The sequence below is a fragment of the Epargyreus clarus genome, unplaced genomic scaffold (assembly GCF_041222505.1).
Source record: "Epargyreus clarus isolate Ecla_fem2 unplaced genomic scaffold, WU_Ecla_fem_2.2 ptg000018l, whole genome shotgun sequence".
NCBI lineage: Eukaryota > Metazoa > Arthropoda > Insecta > Lepidoptera > Hesperiidae > Epargyreus > Epargyreus clarus.
The window spans coordinates 14,255,266-14,274,975 of record NW_027332226.1 but is presented as its reverse complement, the minus strand read 5'-3'; the positions used below and the strand labels follow the sequence as shown (position 1 = coordinate 14,274,975).

Below are 19,710 nucleotides of genomic sequence, written 5' to 3'. Positions count from 1 at the left end.
TGAATTTCCTTTTAGTTTGAGTAGAGGTTAGTTTTAAATCTAACTCGCCGGCCTAGTGAAGATTGTTGAATTGTCAACGGAAAATATATTGAAATACGTATGAAATAATTATATATACATTTTTTTCGTTTATGTTAAATTTATTCATAGTGTTATCTTATTAATATAGTTTGCGTAATCAAATAACAAAGTACTAAAGATTAATAAAACTCTTTGGAACTCTGCTGCGGCATTACTACTATGGAATGTATAAAATAGGCAGGTCATCCACACTTATTTACTTCGTTTAATTCTATTAAACAAATTATAGAGACTACTTTAAACCATTTTTGTTGTCATGGAAAGTGAAATGCAAAGAAAATATGCACCCCCATTTTTTATTATTTCTTTCACTATCCGTAAATCTTAAGTGTTTATAATAATCTATAAATAAACGATCGCCGAAACCTCAGTGTGGCCTTAACCTTATCAGTACAAGAGCTTTAAAGTAAATAACACAACCTAGTCTTACTTCAATTACTTCTTATGATTATATTAATTTTGATTTACGGCTCTAGACCTAGATTTTTATGCTGGTCTTTATTCCATTTTTGAATGAAAATATGGTAATCTATTCGAAATGTACAAGCGATTGTTTTAATGTAATATAAAATTAGCTAATCCAAATCACTTGACACAAATCCTCCGTGGATTTGATAGCTAGGCTAATGTGGAATATTATCCCTTATTGTTATAACTCGCCAAAGTTTGTAAAATAAGAGTTACGGTCACTTATTTGAACCGCCGCTAAGAAATGTTTATTTATTGTATTTTTATTCGGGCTTAAACATACAGCAGTGAAGATAGCAATATGAATAAAATAAATAATATAAATCAATGAATATAGAAATTAAAATAATACTTTATTAAAAACAATGTGAATTAAAAAATTATAAGTTGTCTGTGTTCATACAATATAAATTTTGGAAATGGAAGTGTCCAAAGTAACTTTTGTCTTTAAAAATAATACTTGTTTTATTCATAAAGCTATTTGATCTGTTGAGTGTGAGCCTATTTATAGGTCTAGCGAAATTCAAATGATATACTTAGCCAAATGACTGCATTCATAGAAACCAATTATTATGGAACTAATACAATAATATTCGCCTACTTTGCATGTCTAATTTAGTTAAATAAACGTTTAAACCTATTATCAAGTTATTAATATGTATATTGCTGAAATATTTCAAAGTAAATTAATATTCAATTATTTATACACTTATTACGTTTAGTATGCTAGAAATATGATGAAGATAATAAATAATTTTAATTATATTAGTAAAGCGTTTCATTTACCAACCCACGACTAAAAATAACGGTTAATCACTTGTATTACGACTAACACATACGCATAGGATCATATATACACACACGCATGGGATCCTAGCTTCAACTCAGGTCTAAACTCAGAAGGTCCTAACATCCGCCTTCCCGCACTGTGTCACGCGCTAAATCACCTGCTACGCGCACACTTGCGACATTGAACGCGCTCATGGATCGTTATCCGAACTGTGATATGCTTGCTGATGACTGGAAGCTGATCATGTCTGTATACTTGGAGTTCTATGAGTTGTCTGTATGTTAGATCTGTCTAGTTAGTGTAAGTGGCCTCGGCCGTTCTAATTAGATCAATAAAATAAATAAATGATTTAAGATATTACCCCAATTCGGATAAGACCAATCACATTCAGGTGCATTATTACAGTAGTTCAAAATAAAACAAATCAGTATTAAAATAAGTATATAATTTATTTGGTTACTCAAGTAAACACCAGACACAATTAAACAATGTTTTACATATAAAATATGTGCTGCTATTACAAAAATCAAATACATAATATAGTACTAAAACATACATACACAAACTACTCCGCTCGGCACGCGCACTCTCTATAATTATATAGAAAAGCACATGTTTGCTTCTGCAAAACTCAAAAAAGTCGATAGATCGACATATAATTTTCACATAATACATTTCAATATTATAATTTTTACATACTTTTTATTTAGAAGTTTCCTCAGGATATTTCAAACTAATCCACAGCAATATGTTGCAGAATTTAGCTAGTACATTTATAATAGGGTTGTTATAGATATTCATAACCGTGACCGAAACCGACCGAATCGAACATCCTAAATAAAAATATAAATCGCAATCTAATCCGATATACAATTTCCGAAGGATTTCGGATAAGAGTAGAGTCCTGAACCATTATGAAAAGATTTCACCCGATCAAAAATTGGTAATATAGTTCTTTTAGAAATAAAATAGAACACCAATCTAATATTTTTAATTATTCCTGAATATGGATTATTCAGATCCGAAATTTCATATCAATAACATCCCTAATTTATTAGTATAAAACGCGCACGCAGGCAGACAGACGTATCACTTGTCACACACACTAAACATATGTAATGTCTACACGTGCGGCATCTAAATTTGCACATACTAACACAGCCTACATCAAGTCCGTTTCTTCGAGAAGTAATCCGTAATTTTTCCTGTCAGCTTCTTCTTCGTTTCGGACGACAACTCAATTTGTATCTTTGTCTCATTGTCCACTTGCGAATTATTTAAAGAAGACGTGTTCGCATCAAATAATGACGTATTCGTCGTATTAAATCTCAAATTTCCACTACTTTCGTCTAATTTCTCCATTTCTTCAAACAATCGCGACGTTTGACTTACTTGCGGAACTTTCGATTCACTTACTTCATTAGTTTCATCTGATTTAATTGTTGTATTATTTCCCGCTATTTTATTATCGTTACACATTTCAACTTCAGTTGTCATACTATCATAAACTTCATTTAGCATCTTGTCAGTATCCTGACTGCTTTCCTTACTTGTTACAGTGTTTGTGAAGAACATCTGTTTGGTTTTCTGCGACTGGTCACTGGAATTTTGAGAGAATAAATCTGGGGAACGGTTATCAAGTGTTCTTTCCTCTGTTGATATCACTTCTTGTGTGTCTGTTGCAGTACTCTGAAAATATTAATTTCTATTAACATTTATCATTTCCACATGGTTATCATTAAATATAAATTTGCTCATAGATTTAAGTTTCTACCGATGATTTCAATTTTTAAATCCACCTAAATTCAAATAAAAAGAACTCCTGTCTGTCGCTAAAAGATAACCTTGGAATTAGTTGATCTTGAAAATAAGATTGAGAACTTTATTACAAGACAACTACTATTCATGCATATGGGTGATACAAAAATTATTCAAGAAACATGTTTTTTTTTGTATATTTTACATTTTAAACACGCAATTTACAACTTAAACCGTTAATATTTCTAAAGCAAAGCATGCGACAACACTCACAATATCCATTTCCTCGGAATCGGAGATTTCCACAGCGTCCTGCCTAACGGCTCTCGTGAGGAAGGTGTGCAGGTCCTGCGAGCGCATGCCCGCGCAGTACTGCAGGATGTGGCCGTATAGCTGACCTAGAAATTCATTACGCCGTATTGAAAAACCAAGCTACTGATACTGATACTGATGATGTAACATACTAAACTTTTTAGCTTAGAAGAGTACTAAAATACAAAAGATCGTCTGGGAAGTCCATGTCATGGTTACGGGTTAAGAGAGTGGGATATATCTTTTAAAAATATGTGAGCATTAAAGAAATATATTACACAACCTTTATTACTTAAAACTACTCAAAAGTAAAGAATCATATTTACTTTAACTATGGTTTACTACGACGCATTTTAGAAAAGTACTTCACCTAAGTCATTTTTGTAAGTTGTGTAATTAGAAATGTAATTTATTTGTTAAAAGTGGTTGGTTTAATGAAAAACTCACCAACAGTGACATTATATCTCGAGAGTACATTATACATGTTGACGATGTCATTCCTCAGCGCCAAGTCTCCGAAGGTATAGTAGGCCATTGGCCGGCCAGCCTCCGCGCACGCCATCATCTGAAGCAAGGACTTTAAGTACGGCGAGCCGCGGTACACCCCGCAACCCCAGTTGCCGGTGGCCACGCCTGGGTAGGAAAGGCCAGGCTGATCACCGCTAAGGAACGAAAAACCCACCCATGCCTGCAAACAATATTAATATTTTTAAATTTGTTTATCTTCTCTTATTATAAAGAGGAAAACTTTGTTTGTTTGTTTGGTTGTAATGATAAGGCTCAAAAACTACTGGACCGATTTTAAAAATTCTTTCACCATTCGAAAGCTACACTATCTACGAGTAACATAGGCTATATTTTATATGAACTAGATTTGATAAATAGATTTTGAGGCGGTACAAAGTTTGCCGAGTCAGCTAGTATATAATATAGGAGCAACAGACTAGCATTCAGTCCACCTGATGATCAATGTTGTTTCTATATTCAGAGCGGATTAGAAGTATAGCGAAGACTCTACCTTATTGAGCTCCCTGTCAATCTTCTCCGTGTCGTACTGTGCGTGCACGTTTCTGGAGTACGAGAGCGCGTCTATAGCCAAGACGGCACAACGCCGCCGCGAGGACGAATCCATTGGTGTAGTGTCGTTATAGTTGCCTGCCCATTCAAACCCGTTCCCGTAGCCCGTGTACTCGCTATATTGCTCGACACCTGCAGGAAGAAAATATTTATAGTCTGATTCATAATTAGGTGTCCAAAATGTAAACAAACCTATCAAGAAAATTTTTCAAATGGTATTTTCATATTTTTGACGATATTAAAATAATACAACAATAATAAAATAATAATCTAAAGAAATTAAGATCAATTCACCTTTTGTAATATTTATATTACCTAAATTTCGTTCCAGACAGTAATATTAATAAAAAACGAGGTTTTGGTAGAAAATTAAGATGTTATAATGGTAACATCAGTATCCAAAACATTACTTTTTTTTTATATATAATATAAGAGTAGCGGACGAGCATGCAGTCCACCTGATGGTAAGTGGCTACTGCCGCCCATGGACATCTGTAATCAATCCCAGATAGGATTAGATATTCCTACCTGAGGTCGACCACAGATGCGCCGCTACCCCTGAGGACTAAGCTGGAACGCCTCGGAAAAGTCTGTCTCCCTTACCACACCCTTCAAACCGGAACACAGCAGCGCCTAACACTGCTGTTATTAGGTAGAAATAGGTGTGGCGGTGGTGCCGCCGGAGTCGAACCATTAAGGGTTCTACCACCCTCAAACTTGTACCGTCATTTTTATGTTTAGTAGCTGATGTTATTAATTTTCGTGATTGTGATCGAACTCGACCTAGAAACGTAACGTAACGTGAAGTAAGGTATTACATAGTTCCATTCCTTATACCTATAAAATAAAATATTCTGTTAATCTTGTGTTATTTACTATCCAACCTTACGATGTTGAATTTTTATATTTCGGTTTTGTAAAAATCTCTTACCTTTTTTCTCTTAATTACTTATTTACTTACTTCAATAACATAATGAACTTACCAATTATCATTACTGCTTCATTAGGTCGCATTTCTTCCACAAATATCATAGAGGCGATCAGTTCTGGGCATATGATAAATCTTATCTCCTCTTGTACACACCCATGACCCAAGACACCTCCGCCCAAAAATCTGTAAAATATAAACCTCTTTAATATAGATTCCACCACACTTATAGTTAAGAGCCGCTAAATGTCACTTTTAAAGGTGTGCTTAGGGAAACATACTTATTCAAAACTGTCCTCAGGGCTAACAACATATCTGTCGCCAACTTTAGGTAGGATTGCATTATTATCCGGGATTGATTACAGGTGTCTATGAGCGGCACTAGCCACTTAGCGTGAGGTGGACTGTATACTCATATGCTACTATTTATAATAATAAATATTATTATTTAAGGTGTTCCAACATAGCCCTCAACTTCAGGTAGGATTGCACTATTACACTTAGCCACTTAGTGTGAGCTAAACTACATATTCGTTTGGTGTTGTATATAATAATAATTAAATATTTAAAAAAAAAACATCAGCATCATCAACCCATTATTGTCCCACTGCTGAGCAGGGGTCTCCTCTCAGAATGAGAAGGATAAGGACATTGTACACCGCGCTGGCTAAATGCGTATTGGTAGACTTCACATACCTTTGAGATTTTTTTTTATGAAAATCTCAGGTATGCAGGTTTCCTCACGATGTTTACCTTCACCGTTTTAGCGAGTGATAATTAATTTCTAATACGCACATAATTTCGAAAAATCAGACGTGCCTGGGATTTAAACCTCGGACCCTTCGATTGAGAGGCCCAGTTTCTTAACCACTAGGGTATCGCTGCACTTAAAAAATAAATCTTATATATAAAATTCTCGTGTCACAATGTTAGTAACCATACTTCTCCGAAACGGCTTTAGCTGTTTTCACCAAATTTTATATGCAAATTCAGTGGGTCTGAATCAGCTACTATCTATTTTTCATACCCCTAAGTGATAAGGATTGTTCACCCTTAACATTTTTTTTATTTATATGGCAACACAACGTTTTCCGGGTCAGCTAGTAAAAAGATATAAAAATAACCTATTAGCGAAGTCGACCTGTATCAACCCGTCAGCGTGTTCGATGAACACTTCCGAGTCAGTGTGCACGGGGAGCGTGGCGAGCGGTGTGGTGGAGTGTGCCCAGTCGGGGCACTTGCGCGGCGGCACCGAGCGGCGGCTGAACGTGACGACACCGCAAGGGGCTACACTGGAAACAACCACCAGTTAACACACTTGATGACTCAATTTAAAATCCCCTCGTATAATCGTCAGACATCAGAAGTCCTTTTTTTTTGTTCGCGAGGGGAAAGATACCTTCAAAAGGTACCCGATGCTGTGGGAGCGACACAGGTTTATATCGGACTCCTACTGCACTAGAACCCCCCCGGGCCCGTCCTCGGCGCTGCGTAGAGGACTCCGGGATTTCCAAAGGAACGCAACCGGAGTCCTCTAGCCGCGTTGCCCCGTCGAGCTCATATGTAACTCCTCCAACCCACCCTTCCACTCAAGGGTAAAAGTATTCATACAAAAAATATAAAGACCTATCTGGTTGGACCATGTTTCCATTATCTTACAAAAATAAAATTATAATATAGTGTCACCTTTGGTGCAGACTCTTCTGAAATAGTGGCAAATGCATTTCATCTTCTCCAAAACATATTTAGATGCAGAGCTTTCATACAACCTGAAATAAAACATATTTATTATAAAACAATTAAATTATTATTAACAAGTCCATAAATTCTTCATAAATGAACTACAAAAGAACTAGCTGTGCCCCGCGGTCTCACCACCACCAATATTTTCGTTTAAATGTTATTCTGATTTACAGGCAGTCCTCGACTTACATCGTTTCAAGTTAGGTCGAACAATGTTTTGACACTAGTTTTTTTTTTATTTCCATGTGGATCCTAACTCTTGAATTTTACATTTAAAAATATGAAGAAATCGACTCTCGACTTACGTTTCGATTTACTTCGCGTATTTCGGTAACCTAACTTGCCGTAAGTACGAGGACTGCCTGTATAAAGCATATTATTGGAATGTTTTATCCTAATGTCATAAGCCGTATTTGCTAAAAGAACACAAACATCCATCCATCCTCACATACTTTTGGCTTTATAATATTAAGTAGGATATGACAACACTATTTTTTATGACCCTTTATTAAGTACCAACAATATTCACTAGGAACAGATCCTACTGCATCTTATAGAGCTATGTAGCGTGATGGAAATCTGGCACCATATTACATTATATTGCCTCATATTGCATAAACTTCAGTTTAATTAATTACTGCAACAACAATTAGTTTTCAGTATACAGGGTGAATTTTTCAAACGGGCCTTCAGGGCCAAATCCGAAACTATAAGAATTAGCGAAAAATGCTGAGAAGGAGTTACGAGGCCGATTTTGATAAATACTAAAACTGCATCATTACTTTTTTAAAATAACTTTTTCCCAAGCCGGGAGCCTATCGAACGAGTTCATTTTGAAAAAAATACACCCTCTATATTATTCCACTATCTGATAGTGTTGCTTATAAGGATCAAATACTGGGAAGTAATGATAAATGACAAACTAAAGGAAAAGCCTCAATTCTAAGAAAATACATAGTTTTTCATATTAATTTGGCAATTAAGTTCCCGCCATTCATCGATTTAAACATTTCGCGTATTAACAATTTTTTTGGCTCAATGTTTCAAATCATTCGAAGCGGATGTTTTGTTCTCCAAGAATTTATTTTTTTGTATCCGAGTTAGTTAAGGTTATTTTTAGGACCATTATAATACATTTAACTTACTATGGACACTTTCATTTTTTTTACTCACCTACTAAAATTTATAACTGGATATGTGGAGTACTCAGATTCCTTCTTACTAGAATTTCTTCTAGGGAAAGTGCAAAAGAATGCATTCGCCAATAAACTTGCAATTTGTTGTTGTGATAACGATATAGACTGATTCTTGTGTTGCCTGAAATTAATTCAATAATATGATAACACCAAATTGTATCTCCTCTCATAATTATAGAAATCTCTTTAGTACAACATAGTTTTCCTTATGGTTAAGATTCCCATAATTAAGGTTAACAATTTTCAACAATTTCCATGATTATGTATTAATGCTGATGGTTTTTGTTAGCTGTTTGAAAATACAGTCAGACACTTCAATTGTACTTATTATTTTATCAAGAGACTTACTTTAAGAGTGGTATTGGTGCTTGAATAAGCTTCGGCAGGTCCAATGCTAGTTTAATGATCTGTGGCAGGGTCACATCAAAAAAGTATCTTGACTCTTCCTCTTCCAAGTACTATAAACAATATTATAAACAGTCTAATAAGGTAGGTAATTCTCTGCATATGATAATAATGCTTCAATAATGCATCTGTATAAAGATGTCAGTCCCAATTATGATTTACTAAAGGAAGATTACAGTGTCAATGAACAAAAAATTAAAGACTAACCCAAAAATCTATTCTTGTCTTAGAATACAGAGCCTTGTAATCTTATTATTTCATTAAAACACTTTTCAAGAGCACAATGGATCCATCCACATATAAGCTTTGACTTATCAACAATGAATGATCACCACTGTGGCCGAGCACTTACCATACTGGTCAGATACATAGCTATTTAACCAACTTCTTAACTGATTAACGTTGGTTTCTGTTATGGGTCTAGTTGTTGGTGTATTCATCTTTGTGTGTATCTGTGGCACCCACAATACAAAGAAATAAGTCTATGAGTGTAGAAATCATTATTTAGCTTTTGTAATTGTATTCTCGTTCTTACCTTGTTAAACAACTTATGCAGTACTTTAAACCTCCATTTATCTTTAAACTTTGTATTATAACTCAATATAGCATCTATCAACTCCTGACTGTTCCTTATGGGTTTGGACAGTGCAGCCTGTATGAGACCCCATCGCTTTTTCAGTTTGGTTTCACCAGATGCCTGGAAAGAAAAAAATCTTTTTAACAACTAGCATAGCATTCCAAATGCAGGACTACAATTTTTATTTCTCAATCAACTACTGATCCATTAGTAGTATAAGAAAGATATATTGTAACTGACAATTTGTAATTATCCCCTTGTATTAGTTTACATGTAAAAATTAAATACATGTCATTTAATTTTATTTCTAGTTACTTTATATCATTATTTTATATTACAACGAGCTTTTGCCTGCGGCTTCGCTCGCATTACGAAGTAATATTTTCATCCCCTATTTTACCCCCTTGGGGGTAGAATTGATCAAAAATTCTTTCTTAGCGGATGCCTACATCATAACATCTACCTGCATGCCAAATTTCAGCCCGATCCGTCCAGTGGTTTGGGCTGGGCGTTGATAGATCACTATGTCAGTCAGTCACCTTTGAGTTATATATATTTAGATAGAAATAGTGCACCATAATATTAAAAATATCATATGAATTAAGTATGTATCAATGGACATATGAATGTAATTAAAGCAGGTAATGATTGCTCAATCATTATTGCTCAATATTAACAAAGAATATTTGTGTTGTGACTCACAGTTCATATAGATTATTCTCAACAATAATACAAGACTAATTATAGATAAGTATATTGCATAATGCATTTATTAAACAGAAAAATTAAAAAATAAAAAATGAATTATAAAGACATAAAAATAAATAAAGACATAGTTTAAATAAACACATTAAATGAAAACACAAGTCCTACTCCTTCCTTGGAACATGTTACAATAATTCAAAAACATTTAACTCAGAATTAAAAAAAAATATTCAAAGAAACTTAATAATAAATGATGGGGTTAAAAATAGAACACCATTTATAAACATCTGTTCACTCACCTAGGATATGAGCGGCAACAACGCAGTGTCATAACATAAAATCTTTTGATACGAGTGTGATCCTTATGTTTTAGGAATAAGGTACAATATGCATTTCTTCAATTTGACGAATTTGAAACATTGTAGTTTTATGTCTCGATTTATAATGTTTTTGCAATTCAACAAAGCGTGTAGAAATTTTGAAAAATGCAAAACAATCCTGTGCCTAAAGTACTAAAGATATTTGAATGAAAATTTGTTTGGAAGCTTCGGAGATGGATAGGTTCATGTGGTTAAATTTATTGTTTTGTAAAAGTATCCTGTATAAGCAAACCAACCTCAAAAGGTATGAAATCTTCAATAAGACATTTGAATAGAACTAAACATCACTACAACACAACAGCATAACACTGCTGCAAAGAGTTGTCTCAGTGGTGCCGCCTAACCATCACCAATCTATAGATATAGAATACTTCTATATCATCATCAACCCATTACTGTCCCACTACTGAGCACAGGTCTCCTCTCAGATAGAGTATAACCAAATAGTTACAAGTGAAATTTTCAATATACCAATACAAATCTTAGGTAAACGAAAAGTATTGGTTATCGGTAATATATTATAAATAAACGTTAGATACTAACATTTTCAACTGGATACAAGCTGTGGCTGGAGCAAGGCAGCCTGACATGGTGCTGGTCCCACAAGTCCTTTTCCGCAGCCACCTGCGGCTTCGGGGGTGTATCTGATAATAACCCATCACTCGGGATATGATATAGCACCGTGTGATTCGACGACGGCCTCACGAGCGGGAACTCCGGAGCGCCCCACGGCGACTGCGCCCCGTATATCTGAGTTATAGGCACACCTCTCCACGTCGATTCTTCTGATGCTTCGGACATTTTACGACAATTTGCAATTTTGTAGTGTTTTGGAAATTTATGACACTTGCGTTTGAGCAAAACCAACGTCAACGTCCCTTTTTGTATTGTGGTTATCGCCGGTTTCGATAAAAACATATAAAGTAGATAAGATTTACACATATGTGGCGCAATATGAGGAATAATGCATTACACTATTTTGTATCAATAACAGATAACAATATACAACATACACAAGTCACAAATATACAATAAATAATAATGAAATGAAAATAATGAATATGATTGAAAAGAATGAATCAGTTGATTCAGTTGATTTCTTTTTATATACATATAGTTCTATAGTCTTGACTTCTTGACTTTCAGCCTATTATATGCCTATCATGATAATTTTATACTTTTCTATTCTACGGGGCATCTAAACGGTCATTATTGATCGTTTATGATTAATATTGAAAATTGCGCAAAGATGGAAGAAGTTTAATTTTTATTGCACCATATTTTTATTGCATCGTGTAGGGTCAGTATTGCGCAATCATTTTCAGTGTGTGGTTCGAAATCACGAAGACTTATACGGTCAATAATCAATATTGCACAATAAAGTTAGGCTGAAAGGCAAAAAGCCAAGGCCGTAAAACACCATTAAAACAAGTAATTAATTAAAAAAATCAAAAACCCGACTGCACCAAAAGGGCTGAAGTAGAATTTCCAAAAGCAGTGAAGTAGGCATTTCATTATTTTTATCCAGAAAGCCAAATACAAAGTTTCATAGTAGGTGTCTGCTACAAAAACAAAAGATGTTCAAATATGTAATATTATCCTATTTTATCCTCGTAGTGCTCAACCTATGTGTAAAATTCCAGCACGCTTAAGTTCAGCGGTTTCCCTTTGCGTTGATCTCTGGCACAGCAACTCACTCATTTAGTCAGTCACACAGTCATCTCGATGTGTTATACGAGTATATATGTACTAGCTGAACCGGCAAACGTTGTTGCCATATAAATAAAAAATAAGGGTGATCTTATCATTTAAGGGTAAAAAAAAATAGATAGTAGCCTATTCTCAGACCTACTGAATATGTATATAATATTTGGTGAAAATCGGTGAAGCCGTTTCGGAGGAGTACGGTAACTAACACGAGAATTTTATATATAAGATATATTATACAAATAATGTATGTGTAATTTCCTCTTAATTTCCTTTTTGTTTTGACACCCTGCTCGATAGGTTTGGTTAACTTTTTTAAAACGTGTTACTATTTCGCGAAAAAATCCACCATTTACGGTCTATAAAATATATAACTTCAGTAAATCAAAGTTTCGGTCATTATTTTACTTCGTTAGAGGTAGAATTTCATTATTTTTATCCAACAAGCCTGATACAAAATTCCACAGTGTTTGCTTCAAAATTGACGATTGTTCAAATGAACTTTTAACCCTTATTTTACCCTCTAAGAGGTTGATTTTTCGGAGGGGGATAACTAAGTGTGTCCTTGTTGCTGTCCAGAAAGCCAAATACAAAATTTTATAATAGTTGCTTCAAAATTAAAGGATTTCAAAAAAACTGTTTTCCCCTATTTTACCCTCTTACGGGTGGAATTTCCAAAAGGCCTTTCTTAGTACTTATCCACGCTATATAGGGAACCTATGTGCAAAATTTCAGAACTGTAAGGTCCTTGGTTTAGGGTGTACGTTGATTTTTGAAAAACGAAAAAGTCATTTAGTTAGTCAGTCAGTCAGTCACCGTGCTATTTTATATATATACAAATATGTTTTTATAATCTCCGTTTAATTTCCTTTCATTTGATACCCTACTCGTTAGGTTCGGTTAACTTTTTTTTTTAAATGTGTTACTATTTCGCGCCAAAAATCCGCCATTTTGATTGTTTTTTACTAACACCTATCTAAGAACACTCGGGTCATTGAGACAAATATAATGACACCTTAACTGTTGAAATTCATCCAGCCGTTTTTTAGATTGGATCAAATAAAGAAAGACAAACATACAAGATACGCGCGAAAAACATAACCCTTCCTTGGCAGTCGGGTAAAAACTGTTCTGACACTTCTGAGTTCTGACACTGACAGTGACATATAAAATTCAATGGTGGTATAAAGAAACATTGATTGCGTCTGTATCTATAATTTGTACTTTGTAGTGCTTATTTTGTTTTGAAATGCTTTCTGTAAAATTTAAGTAATTCGATTAGCTGTAACTGAAATTGAATATAGTTCTACTTAAACATATGTGTAATATGGTGATCGCTCACTAATAGTGCTAAAATCATGAATTTGGAACTGTTAGGTAAGTTTATTATTTTCGTTATAACTATCACTGTTTTGGGCTTATTAAGTTATTTATGATATTTCTAGCATATACCTTTGTATGTTACAGAATCTTTTGGTCAGAACTACCCTGAGGTGCGTATTTATTGAATTACTTGAGACCGACGCTCTGCACGTTTTGTTTACCAATTTTTATGTATGGTTTAGTTGCACACACGCCTATACTTATTAACGAAATTTAGTTGAATATCTATTAATGTGAATTATAAAGATTTTCCTGGCCTGTTAAATTAAAAAAAAAATATTTTATACTCATTGCTTACTTGGAATACCTGTTTCGAGAGTGCCAGCAAAACACACCTAAATCCCAAATGGAAATCTCAATTCAACCTGGAAATCGAACTCTGTTCTCTGTGCATGATGTACCAATATTGTAAAGTGTGTAAAGTTATAATCATTGTTCAGGAGTTTGATGGCACACTAGACTCTATATCCCTAGCAGCTACATGTGCATTCAATCGACGGGGCACACTGCTAGCTGTGGGGTGTAATGATGGCAGGATATTCATATGGGACTTCCTTACGAGAGGCATAGCTAAGTCTATATCAGCACATGTGTACCCGGTGTGCAGTCTAAGTTGGTCCAGAAACTGTAAAAAGGTAAGATGTAAAAAGGCTGTAACAAGTAACATGTTTATTGTGCTAAAAGTAAAAATAAATTAAATTCAAGTATTTCATTTACATTGCCATATTTCTGCTTGATAACTATACCAACACCAGGTTTTATAAGCTTATTATGTTTTATTATAACTTTATTATAATTTTAAATAGAAATCACAAGTTTATCATATATTAAGAAAGAATCATGCACCATTTTAGCATATTCTATATTTTGTTTAGTTGAGATAAATATGAGATTGTACATAAATCTTATGTGTTTCTTACTAGCTTTTGTCAGCGTCAACCGACCACAATGTGTGTATTTGGGATGTTCTTTCTGGGGAGTGTGAACAGAGGTACAGGTTCCCGACGGCTATTCTAAGAGTTCAATTTGATCCACGAAATGACAAACGGTTCCTTGTGTGCCCCATGAGACATGCTGCTCTGTTGGTGGACACTGATGGGGAGCATAAAATATTACCCATAGATGATGATGTGAGTATAACTTAAAATCTCCAATAAAGTATAATAAAAGCATAGATGTTTTTTCTATATTGTCTGTTAAGATTGATGTCTAATTGGCCTAATGGTTCTTGACAGTTGGTAAGATAGTATAATAAGTAATCTGTGTAGTCAAATATTAAAAAGATCACGTATTCTCTATGAATTGAATTTTTGGAAGTGGAATAAATGATATTATTTCTAAAATACCTTTGTAAACTTTACAAGAATAGAGTTGCATTTAAATCATAGGACATATTTTGGTTTATGGATTTATAACATTTCTATTTGATTAAATATAATATTTAATTAATTAATAAGTAATCAATCCTTTCTATTACAGGGTGACATTAATGTAATAGGATCATTTGACAGAAGGGGTGACCATGTGTATACTGGAAATGCTAAAGGAAAGATTTTGATCCTAGACTCTCAAACTTTAGCGATTAAGGCTAGTTTTAAGATAACAGTTGGCACTTCGAGTACTACTAGTATCAAGAGCATTGAGTTTGCTAGGAGAGGAGAGTAAGTTAATATCATATTCTTACTTTACAAATAACCTATTCTTCTGCTTATTTGCTGTTTATATTATGAAGTTTGATCTGCGTAATAGTATATAACCACAAGGGAGGGAAGAGGTAAGAAACAGTGTGGTTCAGGCCTCTGGTCCAGATGGGCCTCCAAATGCCTACAAGTTTCCTTGTAGACATTATTGTGTATTTGTAATAGCTTGTTGTAAAATTAGATCAACTTTTTGATGATTTTGATGATGATGGTGACTCACTTGAGGCTAAGTGGCTACTGCCGCCCATGGACATCTGTAATCAACCCCAGATAGGATTAGATATTCCTACCTGCGGTCAGCAACAGATGCGCCGCTACCCCTGAGGACAGCTGAAATGCCTCGAAAAAATATATCTCCCTTACCACATCGTCAAAGCAGAACACAACAACATTTAACACTGCTGTTGTGAGGATTTTCCCACCCTGGGCCTCTGATGAGCTTAGTCTGCCTCTGCACATAATATTTACAAATTAGGACTATCACACTTTGTAACCCCAATCTTTAGTTGTTTTCTAGTGAACACATCAGACAGGGTAATAAGAGTATATGACACAAAAACAGTGCTCAAATGTGGAATTAACGGTGAACCAGATCCAATCCAGAAGCTACAAGATTTGGTCAATAAGTAAGTTTTATTGCTCAATAAGCATTAACTATTTGACCTTAATTGAAAAAATATATATTAAAAAGTAATTGTGAAGTAATTCTAATTTATACTCTGATATGTATTAGGAAGCTTAATAATTTATGAACTCTGGTAAATCTAAACAATTGTGTTAATGCGGGTCCTTCCCTAAAGTAGTATTATTATTTAATTGATGCTTCATAATGTAACTGTTAGGTTTGAAAAACCAAATATTGAAGTTTATAACATGTCTTCGTGTTTATTTTTTCGTTAAATAATCCGCGCTTCTCATGTTTTTTTTTTATAATATAGGAGTAGCAGACGAGCATGCAGTCCACCCGATGGTAAGTGCCTGCCGCCCATGGACATCTGTAATCAACCCCAGATAGGATTAGATATTCCTACCTGAGGTCGTCCACAGAATGAATGAATGAACAGGAATGAAAATATATTTCTCCGCACTTTTTCTTCGATTTCGTGTTTTTGCACGTCTTAACTGCACATTTTGGCATTGTTCCGCGTAAATTACACCATGACAGCCATTAAACGGCTCACACATTTGCCGTTTAATCCATTTAATGTCTTCCTTCAATTACAAGGCGGTGAGATAAATCTATACTTATCCATGTGTTCCAAGAACAACCTGGAAGAAGTGCTGCTTCTCCGGCGACGGGGAGTACATCTGCGCGGGCTCGGCGCGCCAGCACGCGCTGTACATCTGGGAGAAGTCCATCGGGAACATCGTGAAGATCCTGCACGGGACAAAGGGGGAGCTGCTGCTCGACGTCGTGTGGCACCCCATCCGGCCCATCATCGCGAGTATTAGCGCTGGTCAGTATTCAAAACTATGTAATACCACAGTGAGGATAATTGCACAAATTTTCGATTCCGATACACGGGTTTTTAAAAAAATTAGTTAGTACTTACCTTTTGAGTGAAGTTTGCATGCTTCTGTACATGATTCTTTAGTACCACAAATATTTAAAATTTAGCTTTGGATCAAACCCACAAATAGGTGCATGTCAAACCGATATGCTGGCTGCTGTATCAAGAATGTATTTTTTTTAAATAAAATTATGTGCTAGTGGTGGCGATACGGTGTAGTCACTGCGACCCTGCGTGTTAATCTACATCCAGTATTAATAAAATCAATCTATGTAATTTCAATCAGTAATTTTACCTATTAGAGATCGAACGATAATAACAGGCGCTAGGCTGACATGACATGATTATATCACTCCAGGTGTGGTATCGATCTGGGCGCAAAACCAAGTGGAGAACTGGTCAGCGTTCGCACCAGATTTCAAGGAGTTGGACGAGAATGTGGAGTATGAGGAACGGGAGAGCGAGTTCGATGTTGAAGATGAAGATCGATCGGTTGATCAGGCTGGCGAGAGCCGTGACGACGAGGAAGTTGAGGTTTGTACCAGGCAGTGTTGGGCGTAGTTAACTACAATTTGTAATCTGGTTACTAACTACGATTAAAAGTAGTAAACTACATGTAGTTATGATTACATTGTAGTTAACTACTTTTAATCGTAACATAACTTAACTACAGTAATCAAACTACACGATGTGGTTATCAATTTGATTGCTCTAATCTAGTAGTTATAACTGCTGATTATTTGCGTGGAAGAGTACAGCCTGTACAGCCACCAGAGTTAAAACCCGAAAGTGTGAATTCGATTCCCGCTTTAGGTCTGTTTGGTGGTAAGACTTAGCGCTGCACTCACACTCTAACAGGCTCTTACTAACTACCTAGCAAACGACAAGTAGGTACAAGAACGACTCGCGCGCGCGCTTGCGATTTTTAAAGGTCCAACATCATTTTAAATATGTAGTTATGAAAAGTAATCATGTAATCATGATTGCAACTACAATAACTAGTTAGTAATCAAAACTATGTTTAACTACTTATTACAATTACTTTTTGTAATCTGTAGTTATAATTACTGATTACTATATGTACTCGTAGTTAGTAATCAGTAGTTAGATTTCATATTGCCCAATACTGGGGCCTGTTTCTAGCAGTAATGATGATTATGTAATACATTGTTCAGGTCGACGTGACGTCATGCGAGCCAGTGGCGGCCTTCTGCAGCTCTGACGAGGAAGGCGAAGATGAGAACATGCTGTCGTTCCTGCCCATCGCGCCGGAGATAGAGGACCCTGAGGTGTGCACACAAAATATAATACTACTCGACCAAGCCAATTAGACGAATGTCAAACGTGACGTCACCCGCAAGCTATGTGCGTACCGCTGGCAAAAAAATAATGACAAGTTGTGAAATGTTGATTTATACCTATGAAATGTCAATTTTAATAAATTTCTGTCTAATAATTCATACTTTAACGACTGTTACGAAAACTAAATAGTGTCAAAGATTTATATAAAACGTAAAACTCGGAATGTCATTGTTCGCTCTCCTCTATGAATAGTTATCCCCATTTTGATGCTTTCCTAGCACACGGCACAGTCAAAACTTAGCAAATAACGTACTATTGTTATTTAGAAACAAGAACTATGTACACTGATAATAATAACAACATTAAACAAAAAAAACAATGTGAGCCGTCACGGGACGCCTGGCAGATGTGAAACATCGACATTATTTTGTAAAAGTAATATGCAGAAAAGAACATATTGTGATAGGAACTAAATATGTCATAATGATAAAATAAAATAATACCATTTTTGCGCATGGCGACGCGTCGCCACACCGTACACACTACTGCATATATATATAGACTGTATATATATACCATCGCCACGGCATGCGTCGCCACGCCAGAAATCGGTTTTACGTGCGGCTATAGATGTTTCACATCAAAATATAATCCAGAAATTATTTGTGAATTGTGAGAGTGAGAGTTTAGCTGCGAACAGTACTAGGATGTGATCGGGGCATGATGCGGTACTCGGGGAGAGAGGCCGCATTCCACCCGTTCGTCTAGTTGGCTTGGTCGACTTGTATTTACTAAATCAATATAAAGTGAAAACAACTTCAAGTACGCAACCATGCATTCATGTAGACGGCACACATACTGTTTGGCGTACATAATGTTTTGGCATAGGAACCAAACGTAATTTACTTTATTTTAGTAAATCAGTCAATTTTGATATCTTTGTGACTCAACGAAAATACAACAAAAAATTAAAAAGTAAACCTTGAGATGCAAACGTTAAACTATTTGTTAATATTTATATTTAATCCTGCAACAGGACGGATGGGCCGCCACACAAGAGACAGTGACCCCTACAGAGACCCCAGAGAAACTGGAGCCCGCAGCCAAAAGACCGAAGAGCAAAACTTATGATATATCGCTGAAAATAGCACCACCTGGTAAGCTCCTTATTTCTTTTGATTGGTAAGGATTTATCGATCTTTTTGTTTATGTTTGATTATTTATTTTATTGTGTAAAGTATTACTATATGCTACATTACTATATACTATTTAGGTCAATAACGATACATAAAGTCCAAATTAATGCTACCTTTACAGGTTACACCTGTCAAAACTTAGCCAAAAATATTAGAATTTGCGATTCATGGCGATCCAAATAACAGAAAATGTAACAATAATTCAATAAAAAATAGTATAATACTAATTCAATAAAATAACGTACTAAAATTATTACAAATAATGTATTATTCTTTTGTAAATTTGTGATATATTTATTTCAGAACAACCACCTTCATTTGGAGGGAAAAACAAGCAAGCGGCTGGAAGCAAGAAAGTAGCGGGCAGGCCTCGCAAATAATGTAAACTCGAATTGTATTCTTAAGAAATATAGTATAAAAATAAAAAATGTTTTTATTTTATTTTTATCAGGCAATGATCTACTGCCAATTAAATAAGGATAGAAAATAAA

General features: G+C 35.1%; 2 protein-coding genes across 2 annotated transcripts; one reads left to right on the top strand and one right to left on the bottom strand.

Annotated features, from left to right (window-relative positions):
• Window positions 1-1,767: 1,767 nt before the first annotated feature.
• Window positions 1,768-11,517, bottom strand: Parg (Poly(ADP-ribose) glycohydrolase). The gene is made up of 11 exons (XM_073082621.1): window positions 10,964-11,517; window positions 9,294-9,455; window positions 8,702-8,811; window positions 8,331-8,474; window positions 7,101-7,183; window positions 6,539-6,701; window positions 5,470-5,600; window positions 4,428-4,618; window positions 3,857-4,097; window positions 3,371-3,495; window positions 1,768-3,028 (listed from the first exon to the last, which is right to left on the bottom strand). Exons 1-11 carry the CDS (start codon window positions 11,360-11,362, stop codon window positions 2,507-2,509), a joined length of 2,271 nt encoding a protein of 756 aa, XP_072938722.1. The 5' UTR covers window positions 11,363-11,517; the 3' UTR covers window positions 1,768-2,506.
• A 1,787-nt stretch (window positions 11,518-13,304) lies between these two features.
• Window positions 13,305-19,672, top strand: Rbbp5 (retinoblastoma binding protein 5). The gene is made up of 11 exons (XM_073083050.1): window positions 13,305-13,504; window positions 13,595-13,620; window positions 13,951-14,145; window positions 14,434-14,640; window positions 14,990-15,171; window positions 15,717-15,836; window positions 16,474-16,667; window positions 17,080-17,255; window positions 17,897-18,010; window positions 19,060-19,180; window positions 19,523-19,672. The coding sequence occupies exons 1-11, from the start codon at window positions 13,486-13,488 to the stop codon at window positions 19,597-19,599; spliced, it is 1,431 nt and encodes a 476-aa protein (XP_072939151.1). The 5' UTR covers window positions 13,305-13,485; the 3' UTR covers window positions 19,600-19,672.
• The last annotated feature ends 38 nt before the right edge of the window (window positions 19,673-19,710 follow it).